Source organism: Podarcis muralis, chromosome 9 (genome assembly GCF_964188315.1).
Source record: "Podarcis muralis chromosome 9, rPodMur119.hap1.1, whole genome shotgun sequence".
NCBI classification, from domain to species: Eukaryota; Metazoa; Chordata; class Lepidosauria; order Squamata; family Lacertidae; genus Podarcis; species Podarcis muralis.
Window position 1 is genome coordinate 76239302 of NC_135663.1, and position 20943 is coordinate 76260244.

The 20943-nt window shown below is 42.5% G+C and overlaps 1 protein-coding gene across 1 annotated transcript in view; it reads right to left on the minus strand.

The window, feature by feature from the left end:
* Positions 1 to 1445: 1445 nt before the first annotated feature.
* IREB2 (iron responsive element binding protein 2) overlaps positions 1446 to 20943 on the minus strand; it is a 39393-nt gene continuing 19895 nt past the window's right edge. Inside the window, exons 9-22 of the mRNA XM_028743255.2 lie at positions 19309 to 19480; positions 17537 to 17637; positions 16238 to 16354; positions 15541 to 15700; positions 13939 to 14074; positions 12934 to 13018; positions 11868 to 12024; positions 11336 to 11460; positions 10346 to 10450; positions 9604 to 9746; positions 8614 to 8761; positions 8389 to 8511; positions 7571 to 7756; positions 1446 to 6340 (exon numbers count right to left, since the gene is read on the minus strand). Of these exons, the coding sequence (XP_028599088.2) occupies positions 6230 to 6340; positions 7571 to 7756; positions 8389 to 8511; positions 8614 to 8761; positions 9604 to 9746; positions 10346 to 10450; positions 11336 to 11460; positions 11868 to 12024; positions 12934 to 13018; positions 13939 to 14074; positions 15541 to 15700; positions 16238 to 16354; positions 17537 to 17637; positions 19309 to 19480 (1869 nt within the window). The 3' untranslated portion in view covers positions 1446 to 6229. The remainder of the gene's footprint in view (positions 6341 to 7570; positions 7757 to 8388; positions 8512 to 8613; positions 8762 to 9603; positions 9747 to 10345; positions 10451 to 11335; positions 11461 to 11867; positions 12025 to 12933; positions 13019 to 13938; positions 14075 to 15540; positions 15701 to 16237; positions 16355 to 17536; positions 17638 to 19308; positions 19481 to 20943) is intronic.

A 20943-nucleotide genomic window follows, 5' to 3' on the forward strand; every position in this document is an offset into this window, starting at 1 on the left:
AAATTGGAAAGCAGGGATACAGCCGCTCTCTAAAAAGACTAAATATCGTATTTTTCGCTCCATAAGACGCACCTCGTATTTTTCGCTCCATAAGACGCACCTAGTTTTCAGAGGAGGAAAACAAGAAAAAAAATATTCTGAACGAAACAGTGGATGTATGATTTTTGTGGTGCATGCTGTGGCCACAGACATGTGATCTGATGGTGAATTTTGGGTGACCCAATGCAAAAATCCTGAGGATCCATGGGCTTTTACCTCTCTCCTCCCAGGCAGCCTCTGCTAGGTCCCTTATCTCTCTCCCTATCCCACCGATCAGCTGCCTCCTTTCAACACTCCCTTCCCTCTTGTTTGCCTTAGTGTCTTTTCCTTAGCCGGAGCAGTTTTTTGCTCCTCCTTTTCTTCTGATTTCTCTCCTCATTGATTTAATCTTCCTGTCTCCTCTCCGTGCAAGTTTGCTGTCTTCACCTCCCCACTCCCAGGCAGCCTCCTTTATCTCTAGCGTCCCTTAACTCTCTCCCTGATTGGCAAATGATCAGTGGCTTTGTTTCAATGCCGACCTCCCTCTTTCAAAAAAAAAGAAAAAGAAAGAAAGAAAAGAAAAAAAGCATGATCTGCTTTTTGCCCCTGGGCCATTTGGCTCCAGGGACCACACATTCACTCCATAAGATGCAGACATTCCCCCTTACTTTTTAGGAAGAAAAAAGTGTGTCTTACGGAGCGAAAAATACGGTAAATACAGATAGATAGATAGATAGATAGATAGATAGATAGATAGATAGATAGATAGATAGATAGATAGAGGTCTGCAAGGCCCATCGACCCTGACCACTGGCCAAGCTGGCTGGGACTGATGGGAGATGTGAGTCCAACAACAACTGGGTGGCACTGTGGGTAAAAGCCTCAGCGCCTAGGGCTTGCTGATCGAAAGGTCGGCGGTTCGAATCCCTGCAGCGGGGTGCGCTCCCGTTGTTCAGTCCCAGCGCCTGCCAACCTAGCAGTTCGAAAGCACTCCCTGGTGCAAGTAGATAAATAGGGACTGCTTACTAGCGGGAAGGTAAACGGCGTTTCCGTGTGCGGCTCTGGCTCGCCAGAGCAGCGATGTCACGTTGGCCACGTGACCCGGAAGTGTCTCTGGACAGCGCTGGCCCCCGGCCTCTTGAGTGAGATGGGCGCACAACCCTAGAGTCTGTCAAGACTGGCCCGTACGGGCAGGGGTACCTTTAACCCACCTGCTACTTCAATCAGCATTACAACAAGGGATGTGACTGCTACACTTTTTACAGTATCAAACGCACATTATACAATCTGTGTCTTGGGTAAATGTTAGACAGATATTCTTGTGATTGCTAATGAGCCACTTCCCACCGTCATTCTACACCCTGCCATTTAACAATGCTGCCTTTGAAAATCAGTAAAAATGCAGTCACGGACAATTGCAACTGAGAAATGGTACAATTTTCTTTATTAAAAATAATTTACATCCGTTTTAACATTTTATGCACAGTTCTCAGCAAATTGAACTTTGTAAGATTTCTATACAATACTTATTAGTAAATGTAAAACAATTATATACTGTTTTGTTGCAGTTGCTTAAGTGTGGTTAATAAAATGCATTATTTCACAGATGTTTAATTTATATTAACAGTCCCCAAATCTGATAAAGGATTAGAATAAAGGTTCGCTTTCGAATCAAAACTGAAGAGTACTTGAAGACAAAATAGATTTCCAGTTCCCGTTATTTTAACTTCCTAGGGCTTCAGATCAGCACTTATTAACTCACCCCAAGCCTTTCTGAGCAAAATATATTGTGCTGCTGCTAAGCAATGGATATAGGTAATTTCTCTCAACCCAATAGGGCCATACAGGGAATCACTTTGCATGTAAAGAAAAAGACGACATATATCACTCAGCTCTGGTCATTCAGATATGCTTTCTGCCTGTATCAGGAAAACAAGTCCACTCATATCCACGAGTGTGATCTCCAAGGGGGGCGGCGGCGGCAATGCTCAAGTCCCACTAAAGTGATTCCAGACCTGTAGCCCAACTTAAGGCATGTTTACTTTGAAGTAAATCCCACGGGGTCAAGGGGAATTGCTCCCAAGTAAAAATACAAAGGACTGAGCCTTGAAAACAGAGTATTTCAAGTTTGGAAGGGAAGATCCAAGTGATGGCCAGAACCATCAAGGCAGCTCAAGCTGTCAGTCACACACAGCGAAAAACTTACAGTGGGAGGCCCTGTACTTTTAAGGAAATGGCTACTATTGATTTCATGGACCAGGAAAATAACGCCATGCCTATCTATGAGAATGAAATTGGTTTGCTTAAAGAAGCATTTGAGTTTATCAGAACAAGGCGTTTTATGGGTTGTGTTTAACTTACTCCCAAAGGCATAGGGCAGCAAGCGATGAGGGATCCTGTGTATAAGTCACAAACATTTAAATGTGTCTGCGCCTCCGGGCAGGCCTGACAAATGTCATGTTCAGTTTGGTATTAGGGAATGATGGGTGCGTCTGATAAGACAAACCAGCTGCACGTCTCAAGCAGCAAGTATTTTTGTGTCTGGGTCCCCTGATCCCTTACACTAACAAAGAAGATCCCACCAGACCAAAAAAGTTAGTTTAGATATTACTATTGGTAAGGTATCTTTAGTAACAACTACCTTGCCTTCTGCAATTATCAGGACAGAACTCTGATACCAAGCACTTCATTCAAACACCAATAATGCAGATAAGAGACCTCTCTCAGTATATTGGTAGTAAAAAGGTATTATTAGCCTTGAGAAAAGCACCTAGCACACATCATATATCATGGAGATGATGATGATAATAAAATAAATAGTAATAATAATAATAATAATAATAATATTACTTATACCCTGCCCATCTGGCTGGGTTTCCCCAGCAACTCTGGGTGGCTTCCAACAAGAGGTTAAAAATACATTAAAACATCAGTCGTTAAAAACTCCCCTAAACAGGAAGTTTAGACACCTGGTTCACCTGTAAGAATAAACCATGGCTTGTCAAACAAACTAGAGCTTGCTTCTCCAAAGTTTTGTTTTGTTTTTCAGCTGTTCATGCCTTTCTAACCTGGTGAGCTTCTGGTATTGGGTAGCCAAAGGAACTATGAATAATGAAGTGTGATGGGTTTGTGTAGAACACAAAGCTACAATTAAAACAAAGCAAGAGTCATAAGCTAACAACAAAGCTAGCTTCAGATTATGGCTTGTTAGCAGTAAGTAAGCAAAATAGAGTTACGCCCCTGGGCAGAGATCAGGCAAGCAAGCAAACCATGGCTTAATTAACCATGGCTTAGTGTTACGTGCAAACCAGACATTTCAAGAATGCCAACAGAACTCCAAGGGCTAAGGTGTTTATCTCACTCATTCACTGAAAAGAACAGTGCTTCAAATGGGTTAGATTCATATGCATGCTCACATACTCTTTCCTGGTCATTTAACCTTTCCTCAAAATTATTTGGAAGGTTACTAGGTTGTCATTGGAGATTTTCTGTGGTGCACTATTCACTTAGAACATATTTTTTCTGCATGATGGTGTGTTTGTTCATAAATTGTTTAGGCAATAAATCGAAATGGACTTTAATTAATGACATTTTTGTGCAGTGGAAATTTCCAAAGAGCAAAACCAATTTTACTGTGTATATCTGGTGGACTAGGTCAATCTTAAAGGTTACTTCTTACTGTAGAATAATTGGCACAGGCCATGTTTATTAACTAAAACTACTTTAAGGTAGAGAGTATGTGAAAAAGAATCCAACACAACTCATTTAAAACCCACCAGGCCTTCTCTGCTTTCCCTGCTGTGACACAGAATATGCTAAATTATATAAAGGAAACTGCTTCCAGTGGCAGCACTTAAGAGTCCAAAAAGCAGCAGCAGCAGCAGAAATGTCCATGTTTTAACAGGTGGTTTGGCCCAGGATGCAAGGATCTTTAAGAACTGATCCCCCATCCTGTAAATGGGAGTACAAGACCACAGAGCTGCCTCAGCAATGTAAGTGGGTATTTAAAATATTCTTTAGGCCAAAAAACTGCAGCTGTTTTTCACTGCATGCTAAAAGCAGAAGAGAAGAAAACCAGAGGCTAGTTAAAACAGAACAAGTTGAAACCCATTGTTGCGGCTTCCGATGCTTTCTGCCATGGTGAAAAGCGGCTCCCACACTAGCGGAGATTGTTCGTGCAGCTAATTAAGGATCATTTGAAAGTAATTATCCTTGCAAGTCCCCCGCCCCCGGTCAGGGGTGTGTGTGTGTTTCACTCACAGATCGTCTGATACCTGCCTCTTGTGGGAGGCAGGGGACGCTGATGAACGTATCAGTAACTCTCCAACGCAGTCACTATGAGCGGAGGTTCTTCAGTTTCTTAGGATGGATTTGGTTTTGGATCTAAGTAACAGGCATGTTCTGGACTAAGGGGACATGATAACTTGCTAAATGAATCAGCCACTGAGTGCCAAGGTCTAATCTGGAGAGGATTTTCATTGTAACCTGATTGGTATGTAGGGGGAGGGGAGCTTTTACCCTTTCTTTATATACATTATATTTGCTGTTTTATGATTTGACAAACCTCCCCCGAAGTGTTAATTGTTAATGGATTGGAAAAAATGCAAGAGGGAATTAACGAGAACTTCGTAATTTTTACGGATTAATTACAAGAATTGAACTGTGTGAAAACATCGCAATGATTTGTGGCATTGACCTTCTACGGAATGGTAAAGAAGACTTTGGTTCTGACTTATCATGACTTTGGAGAGATACCAGCTTGTTAACGGATGGGAGAGCGATCAAAGAAGATAATTCTGGATATCTGCCTGGGGCTATAGTGAGACACCAGACCTCTCTTTGTCTTGGGATAAGCAAAATGGCGTGTGATGCAGTGAAAATTGCAGTCAGTGCAGAAAGCGCAAGTGAAGGGAAATGCTGAGGCTGATGGATTACAACATGAAGAGTAAAGATGAACGAAAAACAAACATTTCACACAGAAATTTACAGGATAAAACTCCCCTTGCAAAACTAATGGATATGGAACAGTTAAATACAAATGAAAGCAAACAGATCAGTGGCTGTTAAAATAAAGGGTCAAGATTGGAACTGTTGTATTTGGACTGAGAGTATTGGAGCAGGACAAAATAAGAACATCATTCCCTTAAATCCAGAACCCGGGAAGTCATTCAAAATTGTTTAATTTGGTATTGGATAATTGGCTTTTTTAATTGTATTATAATTTGGTATTGTATTAATTTGGTTTTTATTGGATTATTATAAATGAAAATTCTTAAAAATTATTAATCGAAACCCATTGTTGCAGCTCAGTTCCTCAGCGATTGGTAGCCCAGGTTGCTTCTCTCAGGATCATAGCTGGGGGGGGGGGGGGCTAGCCTGTTTTTTGCCCCAGGTGAAGTCTCCAGAGGAATTGAAGATCTCAGCCTGTGTGTGTGTGTGTGTGTGTGTGTGTGTGTGTGTGTGTGTAATGGGGGGGGGGGGGCGCACTGCCAAACTAAATCTTTGACCTGGGTGAAATAAAGTCTAGTTTTGCCCCTGCTTCTCTACATCCATTAACTTTAAAAGGCAAATGGGGAAAAGAGATTGCTGCTGTTTCAGCAAAGGGGGAGGTGAGGCCAACCCTGTAAATATCCGTACTAGCTCCTTGTCAAAAATTCACCTAGTTTTGTGTTAAGATTGCAGCGCCCTGTGTTTGTAACTTGTGGCCTTCACGCTGACTTTTGCTTTTGATTTTATGGAAACCTTAATTAAAAGGAAACTACCCATCCTCATCAAGCCAAACCATGTGCTGCCCTCAAACCAACCGACAGCATTAAGGAACCTGAAGGTGCCAAAACTGGGGGTGGGGCCCAATGACAGAGAGTCTTCTGGCTTAAAATCTTCAACACAATTCAGTTTCAGGTTTCATGTCACTTTATTTACAAAATGGTCTAAGACAACCCCCTCCCACCCATCCCCATACTTACAGCTCTCTTTCACAACACACACGTCAATTTTGTAAGCAATGTCAATAGCACCATTCGAGTATTATTTTTAAAATCCAGACGGATCTTGCTGCAGTCACTACAACAATTCACAATCTTTTACATCCATGGACGAAATTTCAGAGTGCAGCAGGACTGTACGCAGTTCCATCGATGGAGTGAGGCCTGTGCAAGCCATTGCGGGGTTGGCCCATTGATGCATAGTCCCCCAAGGTGTGAGCAGGCCTCTACAACAGCCTTCGGACCATGTAGTTCAGAATGCCACCATGTTTGTATAACGTTATGTCCATGTCACTGTCAAATGCGGCAACCACATGAAATACTTTCCCTGTGTTTGTCTTTAAAGAGACAAGAATGAGAGGCAAAAGCAAGAAATATGTTAGAACTGTGTCATTTCCTAACATCTCTATACAACTCTATAACAACTCTATAACATACTCCCATCAGTAACATACTCTATAACATACTCTATAACAACTCTATAACATACTCCCATTGTTATCTCTATAACAACTCCCATCAGCCCTCATCGCTGGCTATGCCAGTTAGGTCTGAAGGCCTGTCCAACAACATCTGGAGGGCCACAGGTATCCCTTCCCTGATCTTAAGGCCAACTCTGGTGCTGACTTCTCACTCAAAAGGAGACACCCCACCCCACCCCACCCCGGCCAAACACAGCTCATAATAACACCGGCGGCACGGTGGCAGCAGGAGGACCCATTAGCTAAAGTGGTGCTTCAGGTTAAGAACAGTTTCAGGTTAAGAATTGTGGGATGTAAACACAGGAGCAGTCAATGACGACATTCCTAGAGTATACATGTTAGAACATGGGGAGGGATGTCAGTCCAGCAAGCAGGTAAACTTCCTGGGGACGGACTTCCTCCGCATGTGACCAGAGGTGGGTGTGGCCTCACCTGTGCAGGTAATGACAAAAGCACAGGGCAGGCAGCCACTCTCTCTCTCTCTCTGCCATCTTCCTTCAATGAGGAAACATCTAAGGATGCTCTCTTGGCTCCTAGCCAAGAGAGGAGATAAGGACTATCTTGCTACAAGATAGATTCTAAATGTATGTAACCTTTTTAAGCTGTGCCTTCTGGGATCACATTGTGAACAGGACGTGAGTAAACTCTTTTATACTTTTATAAAGACTGTGTCGTGTCTTGTATTTTAAGAGGGAACTAAAGGGGAAATTACCAGGGTAATTATTATAGAGGTTCTAGCGAACCTGTGCAAGCGTTACCGTTGTGCACTTAAAGGGGAATGTTTATAAACTCTGCTGATATTTTGGGAACTTGTTAGCACAAGTTGGATAAGGATATAATTAGTCAATATATCCTCTCCTGCACCCCAGAACATTCCCACAAGAATGGACCTCCGGAACGAATTAAGTACTTAACCCGAGGTACCACTGTATTTTACACTTCCACCTTATGTGAAATGGTGTGGATACCATAAAACTGCGTCATTAGCAGCTTACAACAGAGGACAGACCATCACATTTGTGCTTCAAGGAAAAAGTAAATCTCTTCTATTACTAACACTTGCATTCAGAAGTCAGTCTGAGTTACCTTTACATCTAGGGAGATTCCAGGGGATAACTCATGAGGAAATGAGATCGAAAACTGTTCTTTGCCTGTCAGGCCCCAAAACGTTGCGTTTTCCTCGGGGAGGAACTGGAGCGGAGCAATGCCCATTCCAATCAAATGACTTTTATGGATCTTCTCATAGCTTTCAGCAATAACTGCTTTCACACCCTGTAGAAACAGTTATATCTGGCTTAGATACCATCTGAACAATAATAAAAGTCATCTTCATACAACCGCTCAACCCTTCTGTTAATACAAAACGTGGAGAAAATCTCAAGACAGAGAAATCTAGTTTATTGGAAGGTGGCCTGGAATGCTAGCCACGAGTCATGAGGGTAGTAAAAACGTTAACTAGCTACTACTGTCCAGCAGGGATAGGAAAACTATAGTCCAGCAGCATCCTGAGGGGTCACAACTCTAACTAGCCCTAACCATTGGGCATGCTAGCCGGGGACTTACGGGAGAGTCCTAGATGTGTTATTCCCACTGAAATAAAACCTCAAGTTAGGTCTACTTTACCAGGATTTCTGGCTGATAAGCAAGAAGCAACTATGTTAAATTGTTGATTCAGATGTACATTATCTCTAAACTGGTCCCGGTTTGTGAAATTAATGGTCAAAACCACAAACGGGCACTCTTTAAAGCTCAGTGAAAAAACTGACTCATGCATTTTCAGAAGGCACAAAATGGCATGGTTAAAGTTCTACGAAAAACAAGCAAGCAAAATCCTGTCAAGCAGCCTGAAGTAATAAAACACTGAGGCTTCTTGTTACTTCGAAGTCAATACAATGGAAACATACCAGTAAAAACGGTCCTTTTGCAGCCCAGTCTCTCGAGCTCCCCAGCCCATACTTCTTGCCTGCTAAGATTATCAGAGGGATATTCTCTTTGCGATACAACTCAGCTGCATCAAATACATCTAGCTGAGGGAGAGAGCAAGAGAGAGAAATTGATGGGGGGGAAAGAAATGGGGACATTTCTAATATGCAGCTGCCCCTCATAGCTTTGAACAAATATGTCCTCACCGTCTGTCCAGTTGGAAAGTGAATTGTTTTAGGAGCAGGTTTCCCAATGAATTTATTGAAAAGTTTTATGTTTGCAAAGGTGCCTCTTGTCATCACTGCATCGTTTCCCCGCCGAGCACCATAGGAATTGAATTCACGGGGCGTGAGGCTACGAGAGACAACAGAGCATGCTCAGTATAAACGTGCAACCTGAAAAGTGGACTTTGCTCACAAACAGCCCTTAGGGAAGTTTTCCTGTGCCATAGTCAGGTGTGGAACCCTAAGAATACAGGTCAAAGTTTTATATCCTGTGTGTCAGTTATAAATGGATATCAGGCACTTAAGTCATTCTGACTACCTGTTAACCTTGCAGGGACCTGCAGCTTAATACATGAAGCTCTGCAGATGACACTAAACTAAGCAGAATGTTCGCTATGAATAAAGGTAAAGGGACCCCTGACAATTAGGTCCAGTTGTGGCTGACTCTGGAGTTGCAGTGCTCATGTTGCTTTATTGGCTGAGGGAGCTGGCGTACAGCTTCCGGGTCATGTGGCCAGCATGACTAAGCCGCTTCTGGCGAGCCACAGCAGCGCAAAGAAACGCCGTTTATCTTCCCGCCGGAGTGGTACCTATTTATCTACTTGCACATTGACATGCTTTCAAACTGCTAAGTTGGCAGGAGTTGGAACCAAGCAACGGGAGCTCACCCCGTCATTGGGATTCGAACCGCCGACCTTCTAATCGGCACGTCCTAGGCTCTGTGGTTTAACCCACAGTGCCACCCGCATTCCTTTTCGCTATGAATAGGGTCCAGTAAAAACAGGACAGATTATGCAGAAAATTCTGACTATAAACCTGAAAGAAATTCCGTTAATCCTGCTTAGCAACCTACTTTAGCTATGGCACACACTGTTCATCTGGCCAAGCAGCAACCACCACAGTAAAGCAATTTGTGAGGACCAGCTGAATCCTTCAGTTTCTTTCCCTCACAGCTCCTCTGAAGTTTCTTACCCCTTGTTGGTTAAGTATCTGGCAGCAGCGCTGCCCCTCGCAATGCTTCCTGCAGGTGAGATGTGATCTGTCGTGACCGAATCCCCCAAATACAACAAGACGTGCGCATTCTCAATACACTGGGGTGGAAGAGGGTCTTTGGTCTGCCAGATGAATGGACACAAAAGTAGATGAATACACCCCCTCTCCTGGTTAGTTGAAAACACACCCAAAAGGCACAAAACGGAGCTAATGTAAAAGGTAAAGCTGTTCCAAAGCAAGAACGTGCGCGCAGCCCTGCAAAAGGAGACCATCTAGCAAAGGACCAGCTTCCCACAAAGGCAAAAGTGACGTTTCTGAGAAATCAACAAGCAAAGCAGGTGCCCTCTAGCTTCTCGTATTCTAAGGCATACCGTTTCTGAACACGGAGGTGCCATTTAGCCATTAAGACTAGTAGCCACCGATAGATCTGCCCTCCAAGAATATGGCCATTCTTCTTTAACATCTTTCTAAGGAAGTGGCTGTCACATATTGTGGCAGCAAATTCCATAAATTAATGTTGTGGTATTTGAAGAAGTACTTCTTTTTGACTGTCCTGAACCTAGTGCTAGTGTTATGAGAGCTCCTTTCCATTGAGAAGGACAGCAGAACAGTGTTGACATCTTAAATTGTGGTCAGAAACATTCCCCTCACTTATTAAGTTCCCTTTTCTACAATACCTAGAACATCTCAAAACATACAGATTTGATGTTACCATACTTACAAGCTTATCAAAAAAGGAAGGACATCGGATGTAAGTAGACTTCCAATCCCACGTAAATAAGACTGATTCAGGCGCTTCTAGAGAATTCCACCGCTTATTTCCTTTCTGCAAAGCAGGAGATATAATGTGATCATCGTCTCCTTTCTTGTACCCAAAATGCCAGTTACTGGATATAATATAGTGGAAACGCCACAACAAAATGCCACATCATCATTTCTTTTTTTTTGTAACTGATAACTCTTGTTAACTCAGCCTTCCAATTTTTTTTTTTTTTGCTGTAAATAATAATTAATTTGTACCCTGCCTAATTTATTTGTATCTCAGCTTCACCTACTTCAAAGGGTTGTTGCAAGGATAAAACAGTGAGAATGAAGGAGACTGTCTGAGATCCTTAGAGGCAGGTTATAAACACAGTAAATAAATCAGGACATCTGGCTGTTTATGCTCTTGCTTTTTATATTTGCTATAGATCTGGCATACAGAACTGGCATACAGAAGTGCTAAAGGCTAACAAAGATGTTTGAACCAGTATGCATAATTTCATTTTAAAATTTACATACTACATTCCCCGCTAGGAACATGGCACACCGAGTGATGCACAGGAAAAAGCGTTTCATTTGAGCCTTGCGGAGTCAGAAAAGGAGTAGGACACCTTTTTCACCCCAAAGGCCACATTCCCTCAAGGAAATGCAAGTAACCTGAGGGACCAGAGGCAAAAGTGGGCAGATCCATGTATGTGACTGTTACCTTGTCTACAGGAGGGGACATTCCAGCCATGCAAAAAAAGGAATAGGTTTCCCATGCACACACCTCTCTCCAGACAGGCAAGCGAGAGGCATTATTACAGTTCCAGGGCACCTGCTAGGCAGGCAAAAGTGCCCGAGGGCTTGGAGCGCAGGGGGTGAGGCCAGAGAAGGAGCAAAGCCTCTGTCAGAGACAGTGCTTGGCCCTGAGGATCCCTGTCCCTGATTAATAACAATGCCAAACTACCTCCATTTTCTCCTTCAGCTCTTTAAACATGGATGATATTACAAACTCTTCTTCCACTTGCTGAAGTTCTTCTCGAGTGGGCCAAATATCATGCAAGAAGATTCTTTTGCCATCAGGACTGACCCCTACAAAGAAATTTTGATCATGGTGATAACAGCAGAAATTACTCCTCTGCCATTTCTACCCGTCTTAAAAGCATTACGAACACCCAATAGCTTTCTTAGCTGCACAGAATTCGCTCTATGACACACAATATTCCCCTTAGCTCACCTGAAAGCAAATCACTTTTGCAGAAGAGAAAATTGCTGAACTGGTTCACAACGATCAACTTGGTTGCTTTGTTAGAAAACATAGGTAGGTTATTTTATGGCGTAGCGGAATCTAGGCCATAATGCGTCATACTCTAGGTGAGGCTTCAAACAGCGCAAGAAAGGTAAGCGTTGCTCTTAGAGCAAGTTAAATGCCCTGAGAGCATTACAGGAACAAGCCAAGTCCTGGATGAAATAGGAGCTGGAAGGAGAGGGATAGTTACCTAATGGCTCAGTCTGGAAATCAATATTCACAGTTCCTGCTATAGCATAAGCCACAACTAGAGGCGGGGAAGCAAGGTAATTGGCACAGATGCAGCTGCAGAGACGGCCTTCGAAGTTTTTATTTCCAGACAAAACTCCACAAGCAACCAAGTCACCCTGAAAGGCAGAAAAGTATACATTTCTCAACTTCATTGTCATGGCTGCTTGAATTTCTGTGAGTTTACAAGTGGCTATAAAGGAAATGGGACGCGGGTGGCACTGTGGGTAAAACCTCAGCGCCTAGGACTTGCCGATCGCATGGTTGGCGGTTCGAATCCCCGTGGCGGGGTGAGCTCCCATCGTTCGGTCCCAGCTCCTGCCCACCTAGCAGTTCGAAAGCACCCTTAAGTGCAAGTAGATAAATAGGTACCGCTTTATAGCGGGAAGGTAAACAGCGTTTCCGTGTGCTGCTCTGGTGCCGGTTCGCCAGAGCAGCTTTGTCACGCTGGCCACGTGACCCGGCAGTGTCTCCGGACAGCGCCGGCTCACGGCCTCTAGAGCGAGATGAGCGCACAACCCTAGAGTCTGTCAAGACTGGCCCGTATGGGCAGGGGTACCTTTACCTTTATAAAGGAAAAGCTGAGGGAAAACCCTTGATGAAGGATACCCTCTTAGTGGCAAGAAAGATTATTCTCTTCTCATATTCCTAACCTCATATTGTTCCTTAACACTTAAACTACAGAATTTGCCTTTAAACCAGGGCTGGGGAACTTGCCGCCCTCCAGATGTTGTTGGGACTAGAATGGAACTCCAATACTGGTATTAAATTTCCTAGCACATAAAGATATATACTCCAAGAGTGTTTTCATAACCATATGGGACAGACAGACAGAAAATACTAGAAAACACTTAAGTGCACAGGGGCCATAATAGGGAAAAGGGCTCCTACTTTCCTAGCTCTACACACTGCACAGAAGTTCTCACCCTCCAGCCTAAACAGTCAGCAGGGTAAAGTCTGGGCCTTTTATTTTTCCCAGTTGGTCAACAGGAACAAAGCCCACTCTGCTACAGTAGTTAAAACATTACCTGCACAATTGCATTCTGAATGGTTTCTGGCAAAGGAGCAGTATTCCCAACACATGTAGAACATCCATAGCCAACGACCTCAAATCTAGAGCAAAACCAGGATTTTAAGAAAATGTCAGTGTTTCATTAGTGCAACCTACTTTTTCATTCACCTTTTCACTGCAGTGAAATCTTTGAAGTTCCCCTGCACGTTATGGGATCATTTGAAGAGAGCGGCTGCATGGCCAGGGCCTCAAGACTCTCTACCTGTCATACTGAAATCCTTTCTGCCAGTGGGAAAATGGGAGGTCATGAAAAAGGTTGCTGATTCAACCCCTGGCACCTCCAGTTTTAAAAAAGGAAGGACAGCAGATGGAAAAAGACCTCTGCATTGTATCTCACTATGTTCTACTTAGAGTAGACTCACATAAATTAATGGAGCTCTGTCTGTCGCATCTATTAATTGCGGGGGTCTACTCTGACAAGACCTTAGTTGGATCCAGCCCCATGGCTTGAGATCCTTAAGAGCTGCTGCCAGTCAGAGAAACAATGCTGGACTAGATGGACTCTCTCTAGACCAGGAATGTTTCTCTGATAAGACAAATAGTTTGACCCCTTATAATGCAGTTCCCATGTTCCTGTGTGCTTGAGCAACTTTTCAATAAATAAGCATGCCCCCCAGTAAATTATGATCTGTGGGGTTGGTTTGTTTTTGGAAAAAAATACTATGAGTATAAATACAGCAATGCTTAGCATATGCCTTACAGAAATTATTTAGCTTCTGAATGCTGAGCTGATCAGATGTGATGTGGCTAAAAACCGTGAGCCGCAGAAACTTTAAAAATGAATCAAATGCCAGTGAGTTTGCAAGCAACACACTAATTCAGAAGCTATATGATGTTTGTATGTTACTGTGTTACTTCTTTTGGATTTGACCATGTCACTTTAAGCATGCATTTTAAGCCTCTACACAGAAGATCACAGAGTCTTTAAAACTTCTACATATGAGAGCAAAGAAGTTAGTACCCAAGTTTATTGAGGTATGGCAATACACCACTGGAAGTGAGATAGTGCGTGACCATTCCACTGCCAGGCGATAAGCTGGTTCTTATGTACGGTTTAACAGTCAGACCAGCTTCAATGGCTTTTTTGGCCAACAGACCTAGGGAAGAATGAAAGCAGCAGTGAAATAATGGTACAAAAATTCTAAGGGGCAAAGTTATGTTGCCTATAGATAAATTACCACAACAGGTAGTACTGTTGGAGGAAACTTTACTCTTCAGTTTAGAACAGATTAGGTATATGCAGAAGGGTACAAACCCTGTAATATCCCTTTAAAAAAGTCTCCAGCTACTGTATTTTTCGCTCTATAAGACGCACCCGACCATAAGATGCACCTAGTTTTTAGAGGAGGAAAACAAGAAAAAAATATATTCTGAATCAAATGTTGAAGAGGCTTTGCGCAGCTATCCCTGAAGCCAGAACAGCAAGAGGGATTGCTGCACAGCAATCTCTCTTGCTGTTCTGGCTTCAGGGATAGCTGCGCAGCCTGCATTTGTTCCATAAGACGCACACACACACCCCCTTACTTTTTAGGAGGGAAAAGGTGCGTCTTATAGAGTGAAAAATACGGTATATGTTGAAGAATTTTTTGTCCACAACCCAGAAGAAATCTCTGCCCAAGTCCCCGATGAACAGTTGCCAGTTAGGATTAACAGTTCAGGGTAGATGGACCAATGTATGACTCTCTGTCATTGGAGGTTTTTAAGCAGAGATTGGATGGCTATCTGTCAGGGATACTTCAGCTGGGATTCCTGCATTGCAGGGGGTTGGACTAGATGACCCATGGGGTCCCTTCCAACTCTACAATTCTATGATTCTATGTAAGACAGCTCTAGATACCATATTAACTTCATATGCAGCGATATCAAGCCCAGGTGCAGCATAGCCTCCATTCATTTTGATGGGGTGTAGCGGATTATGACCTTCATCCTCTTTTGATAAGAAATTTCAGAAAGACGAAATTCTAACATTTATGCTTTTGCATAAATCCCCAGAAAGTTCAATCCTATGAGCCAGCAGGTTGACCACTTGTTTATATTAAGGCAACACCAAAATCATAGCTTCACTGGTACAAGGTCACCATTAGCAATGCTGCTCTCGTGCTGGAAGCTGGCCCAGGACACTGCTGTTGTAGTACTGCAGGCATGACTTCAAAAACTACCACACTTTTTCACAGGTAATGAACAGAACTTTAAACACAATAAATAATAAAATACATTTTTAAAAAAAAACAACAGCTACTACTGTCAGGTGCAGAACACTGGGAACTGTGAAAAAGCTGCCGTGTTGCACCAGGTACTGCAGAATCTGTGAAGCATTTTAAAGACATACTGTTCAACAAAAACCCACAATCCTGGTACAATTTCAGCTATCCAAATTTAATAGGATTATAACTAAAAGGCACCTCCACATTTTTCAAGCTTCTGCTTAAGCTACACTGGCACAAACTCCTCTGTCTGCCTTCTATATAGACATTTATAGGATGGCAGTTTGCTTAACTTGGCTCTATAATGCCATTGTTACAGCAAGAGATAGAGAAGAAACCTGAATCCAGGCAGAGTATACCTGCTCCTAGCATTACAGAGGGGTTGCAGTTGTTTGTACAGCTGATTACTGCAGCAATGACGACTGATCCATGAGCCAGCTTGTACTCATTTCCTTCATACTCCACAGGAACCACATCCCTTTGCCTTTCAGCTGGAATCTGAAAGCCTTTAAAGCCAGCCTAGGGAATCAAAACAGGCATTGCAAAATCAATTACACAACAAATTCAAAGCTGCTTTTAAACAAGAGAGGGGACACTAGAATCCTGTGTTGGTGTATAGCCTTGGCAGCCAGGAAGCCAAAATCCAGTGGCAACATCTCCAATAAATTGGGGGAGCTAACACAAACTATTTTATTAATTTTGATTGCAAAATCTGCATGGAATACCTCAATCTGTATCCTCCCATTCCTAATGGTTTCGTGCAGACCAAGACAAATGTTTGGTTTTCCGTATGGCCGCACCTCAACCAGTGAAAGAGACAAGGGTTCTGCACTCATGTTTGCATGTTACAGCGCCCAGCTGGGAGCATGGGAAGACGTGTCATCTAGGTGTGTCCTTTGATTTTCAAGCATCACAGATGACAGGAAAGAGCTTAATTTTTGTTTTATAAAATGTTGTGACAGTGAAAGAAGCAGGCCTCTTTCCCACAGAACAGAGACTATATAATTCAAAAGCATAGAAACCCTAACAGTAGTTCTTCATTTCAACTGCACATACCTTTTCATTTAAGCAGGCCTGGAAATCACTCTTCATATTCGTAACAGCCACTCTGTCCTGTGCCCTTTTGGGACCACTTACATAGGGCATTATAGAACCCAGATTTATGCATATAACCTGATGGAGTAGAATATTTGTTAATAAATTATTGCACAGTATACATCACAGCACTGCTGCCTAGGCTTTCAAAATAAGCTAGGCAAAATTTGTGGACTACCTGGACAATTCTGCAAGTTTCTTTCTACAAATCAGGCTTTGACAATTTATGTAAGGCACATTTTGCAGACAAGCTGAAATTATCAACTTTTCTTTCTAGCAAAAGATGGAAAACAACTTCTTGAAGCAACATATTATTATGCAATTTTAATATTTTTGAAAAAGGCACCCTAAATTAGCAGTTTACAAAGGCCATTTTACTGAACAGCAGTAATCCAAAATGCCAATAAAAAAAAATACTAAGTTTGAAATACTAAGAGCTAGCGTTTGAAATCCCAAACCACTTCACACAGTCTGCTCCACACCAGTTCCAACAAGAACTCCTGCGAATATCAGAAACTGCCAAAGAACACTGTAATTTGGGAGACATTTTGGGAAATCTTCAACCCACCCAGGAGGTAAGGTTTGAGGGAAGGAACTAAATTATACAAATATAATGTGTGCTCTTTTGGCCAAGACACGATACCAAAGTGGCTTACCATTAAAATGCACACAAATGCTTAACTGTAAAAGAGGCATGGACAGTAGAGTCTTCTGGTTTGTGGCAGTTGCAGATGGAAAGAGCAGGAGAGCTGAAGATGCTGACTGATGGTAAAGGCGCCTATCTATAGCAGCTGCCCTCCCTTGATGCTCTGAAAGCTCAGAATGCTGAGCTGCCCCCAGTGGTCCCATCCAGGTACTGATCCAAGCTCTTGCAGCTTCAGCAATGTCACAGCATCAGTTCACTGGATCTTTATTGCCCAAGCTTTATTATATTGCAGATGGTGTGGGGTACAGGTGGGACAAAATGGGAAGGAGAAAGTTGGTTGGAATGAGGCAGGTATGGGGACTATATGCCCCTCAAGGTGCTGCAGGATTACAACTCCCATCATCACTGACCGTTAGGCCATGGCGGCTGGGGCAGACGGAAGCTTGAGTCCAACAACATCTGGAGGGGAACATGCTCCCCATGCTTGGAACAGGGAATTGGGTTCTCTTGAAAGTATAGGAGGCCCTATTGGCTGGTGAGGCAAGGTAAAGGGTATAGATCCAAGCAAAACTCAAGCTGCAAATATGAAAGAGGCAAGCCCATTTCGACATTACCTGGGAATATTCAGGTTCTTCTGTGGAAAGTTCATAACTTCGAAGTAGTTTCACAGTTTTAAGATATGTTTCCATCAACTTAAGCCTGGTCTCATCAAAGCCTGTGGGAAACGGTTAAATAATCAGAAAAAAATGTTTAAGTAATGAACCTTCTGCTGATATTCAAATCAGTAAGTTGATTGCGCCAAAGGCCATGACAAGTACATTAAAATGTACCTAAATACAAGCACAGTAATCACATAACAAGCACCAGCAATATAAAATAAGAAAAATCAAATAACTCAATTTCACATTAAACCCCATAGTCACCAAAACAATTTACGGCAACATTATTTGCTGATACAGCAGCATAACAGAGTAGCTCAATAGAACCTGTGCAACAGAACGTTTGAACTTAACTGCCTTTTCCTAACTCGAAATACCACAAGCCTCTGAAGAGTCCCTTCCAGGGAGCACTTAACTCCCAATTTCCTGCATGCATTAGCCAGGAAAAAAGACGGTAACCCGAGTATCTACTGCAGCATCTTACTTAAAGGAAGACAGAAGTGAATCAAATCAAGCCTCTCAAATATACACATTGAGCAGGAAGATACATTTTACACACACACACACACACACACACACACACACACACACACTGATTGTGTGAAGACCCTCAAGTCTGGGCGCTGCATGCAACCTTGCAGACCTCTCCATTGACAGCCTTGGGCGTCTCTCTAGGCCTTGCCTCCTCCAGGCCCTTCTGTAGTATTTCCAGCTGACTGCAACGTGTCCCTGAACTGTGAGCCTCGTTTGACTTGATGGAGAGACATGCACGTTGGAGAGATCCAAGACTTTCACTGGATGAGAAACTATAACTCAAGAGTACGGTTTCTACCAAAATCTTTAATGCTCAGATCAGCAAGACAGGCAGACAAAGCACGGTTCAAAGGCACAGCAGGTGCTATATATGGCTAAGAGAGCTAACACAGGCAGAGGCAAACTCAGCCCTCCAGATGTTTTGAGACTACAATTCCCATCAGCCCTCACCACTGGTCCTGTTAGCTAGGGATGATGGGAGCTGTAGTCCCAAAACATTGGGAGGGCCGAGTTTGCCTATGCCATTGATCCAGCAAGTAGCACAACTCCCTCGGGTCCCATTATACGGGAATGGGGCAGGCATAACTTCAGCATGGCAAAGAGGTAAGCAAACCAAACTTCTTCTGGAGGTCTGGACCTGAACTGTCTGTTCACACCTCGCTAGCTTCTCTGTGGCCTAACTGATGGAGGAAGGCTATGCTACGGGGCCCCTCCTTGGGATCTGACTCCTTGTTCATACTTCCCTGCCACTCGAGGCCCTGACGCAGTCTGTCCCAAACTTCTGTGCCCCTTCCCAGTGTCATCAACCAGCAGCTTCCCCAACTTCCCCCACCCCCACAATGCCTTTTCTTTGGGACTCATGACGTGGATGTTTCCGATTTCCATGTAGCTGGAATGCAGCCCAAAAGTTAAGGCTGTCACCTACTGCTCTATCCACTTGTGGTTATGGCCCTGCTTGCCACTGGCATGCGTCCCCCAGAAGGCTAACTGATGGACAGAATGCAGCCCCAGGGCTGGGCAAGTTTCCTCGCCCCTTACACATGGGAAAATTCCAATCTTGCAACAACATGTGAAATATTACACCAATTTATTTTGTTTAAAATGCATACAACAGTTACTTAACAGAAAGCCTGTAGGTAATATATTGCTATGGTAAAGCTCTGGAGAACCAGCTGTTTTAATTTCCGTCTTACCAGTGTGTTTTAAGTGCTTTAATGTCACATTATCGATAGGGAAAAAGCTCAGGATAGCACCATATTCTGGACACATATTTGCTATTGTGGTCCGGTCACCTATGGAGAGCTGGGAAACTCCAGGCCCAAAGAACTCCACAAATTTTCCAGACACGCCTGCTTGCCTAAGTTGCTAAGGAGAGGGAAAAAGAAAAATCAAACACTGCATGCAGAACAAGGAGGCATCTTATGACATAAAGGTTTCGAATGAACTACTAGCAATTCCACCAAGAGAAATATACAGGATCATGAGGCAGGAGACTACCCTTGGGCCCTCTTAATCAGCAAGGAGCAGAGTATGGATGCGGAGTGAGTGCACTTCATTGCTCTGCAAGATGTTTTGGGCAAGTGAGCCAAGCTACACGCCGAATTCTTTAAACACACCATCTTCTGGTGTCACCATTCTTCAGTGCTGCCCTTTTGCTGCACAGCAATTAGTTAAGGCTGTGGGAAAATGCTTCTGAAGGTTTCCATTTCACTACCCTCTGGAGTCATGGAGACAGGGGGCGCCTACATCTAATACTACAAACTGACAAAATAACACTTTTTCATTTGATTCAATGACACAACTAGTTAGTTTAACCCAGGGTACATTTGATTTAAATCAAATCGATTTAAATCATGATTTAAATCACTAGTCAGAAAGACTTGATTTAAATCGCTAGTCAGTAAGACTTGATTTAAACCATTTTTTTACAGACTCAGCCTTGCTGGCATCCTCTTAATATTTACAACTAGATGAAGGTTTCATTTTTGGAATAGTAAATTTTCAGAGTAGTTTTTACAGTTATAGCAAAAATTACTGATTTTGTTATACTGTTAGAAATACATAGACAGATAATTATGAAATTATTGTGAGGTTTAATAAGTTAACTGTTTACATTCAGACAACTTTTCTGCTGAATTTTATTGGAAGGAGAAAAATATTAATTTCCTTAACAACAATTTAAACAATTTATTTAACTAAAACAATAACATTATAGCATATGTTTCCATGTTTGTTAACTGATGTGGTTAAACCATTTTTTTAAAAAACAAAAACTTAAGACTGTGTTTTAGCACACATGAAAAACTTTAAACAAATCCTTATTTCTTGATGAAATAAGGCCTTTGGACTATAATGTAACTTAAATACAAAACTATCTTTAGAAAGATTTTTCTTCCAAAAGCATTTTATTTAAAAAATCTGATTTAAATAAAGAGATCTGATTTAAATTTTTTAAAAATCAATTTAATTTTTTTTAAAAATCCGATTTTTTATTTTTTAAAAATCCAATTTTTTATTTTTTAAAAAAAAACCATTGATTTTTTAACCCACCCTGGTTTAACCATTACTGTATCCTTAGCGTGAAATTCTGCAGCCAGTTTGGTCAGAAAGCACAGTGCCGAGACACTATCCTGGTCATTACAAGCTTTGGTCTAGAATGGATGAATTCTCTTCCATATCCGCCTTACAACTAATAGCTGAAGGGTTGCTATCCACCCCAGGGTCCTTCACCCTTAGTATCTAGGAAGGGAGGGAATCAAATCAGTCCCTGAGTTGACTTTCTTTTCTTCAGAAACACTCAGCTGGAAGCCAACAAAGAGCAGGTTCTT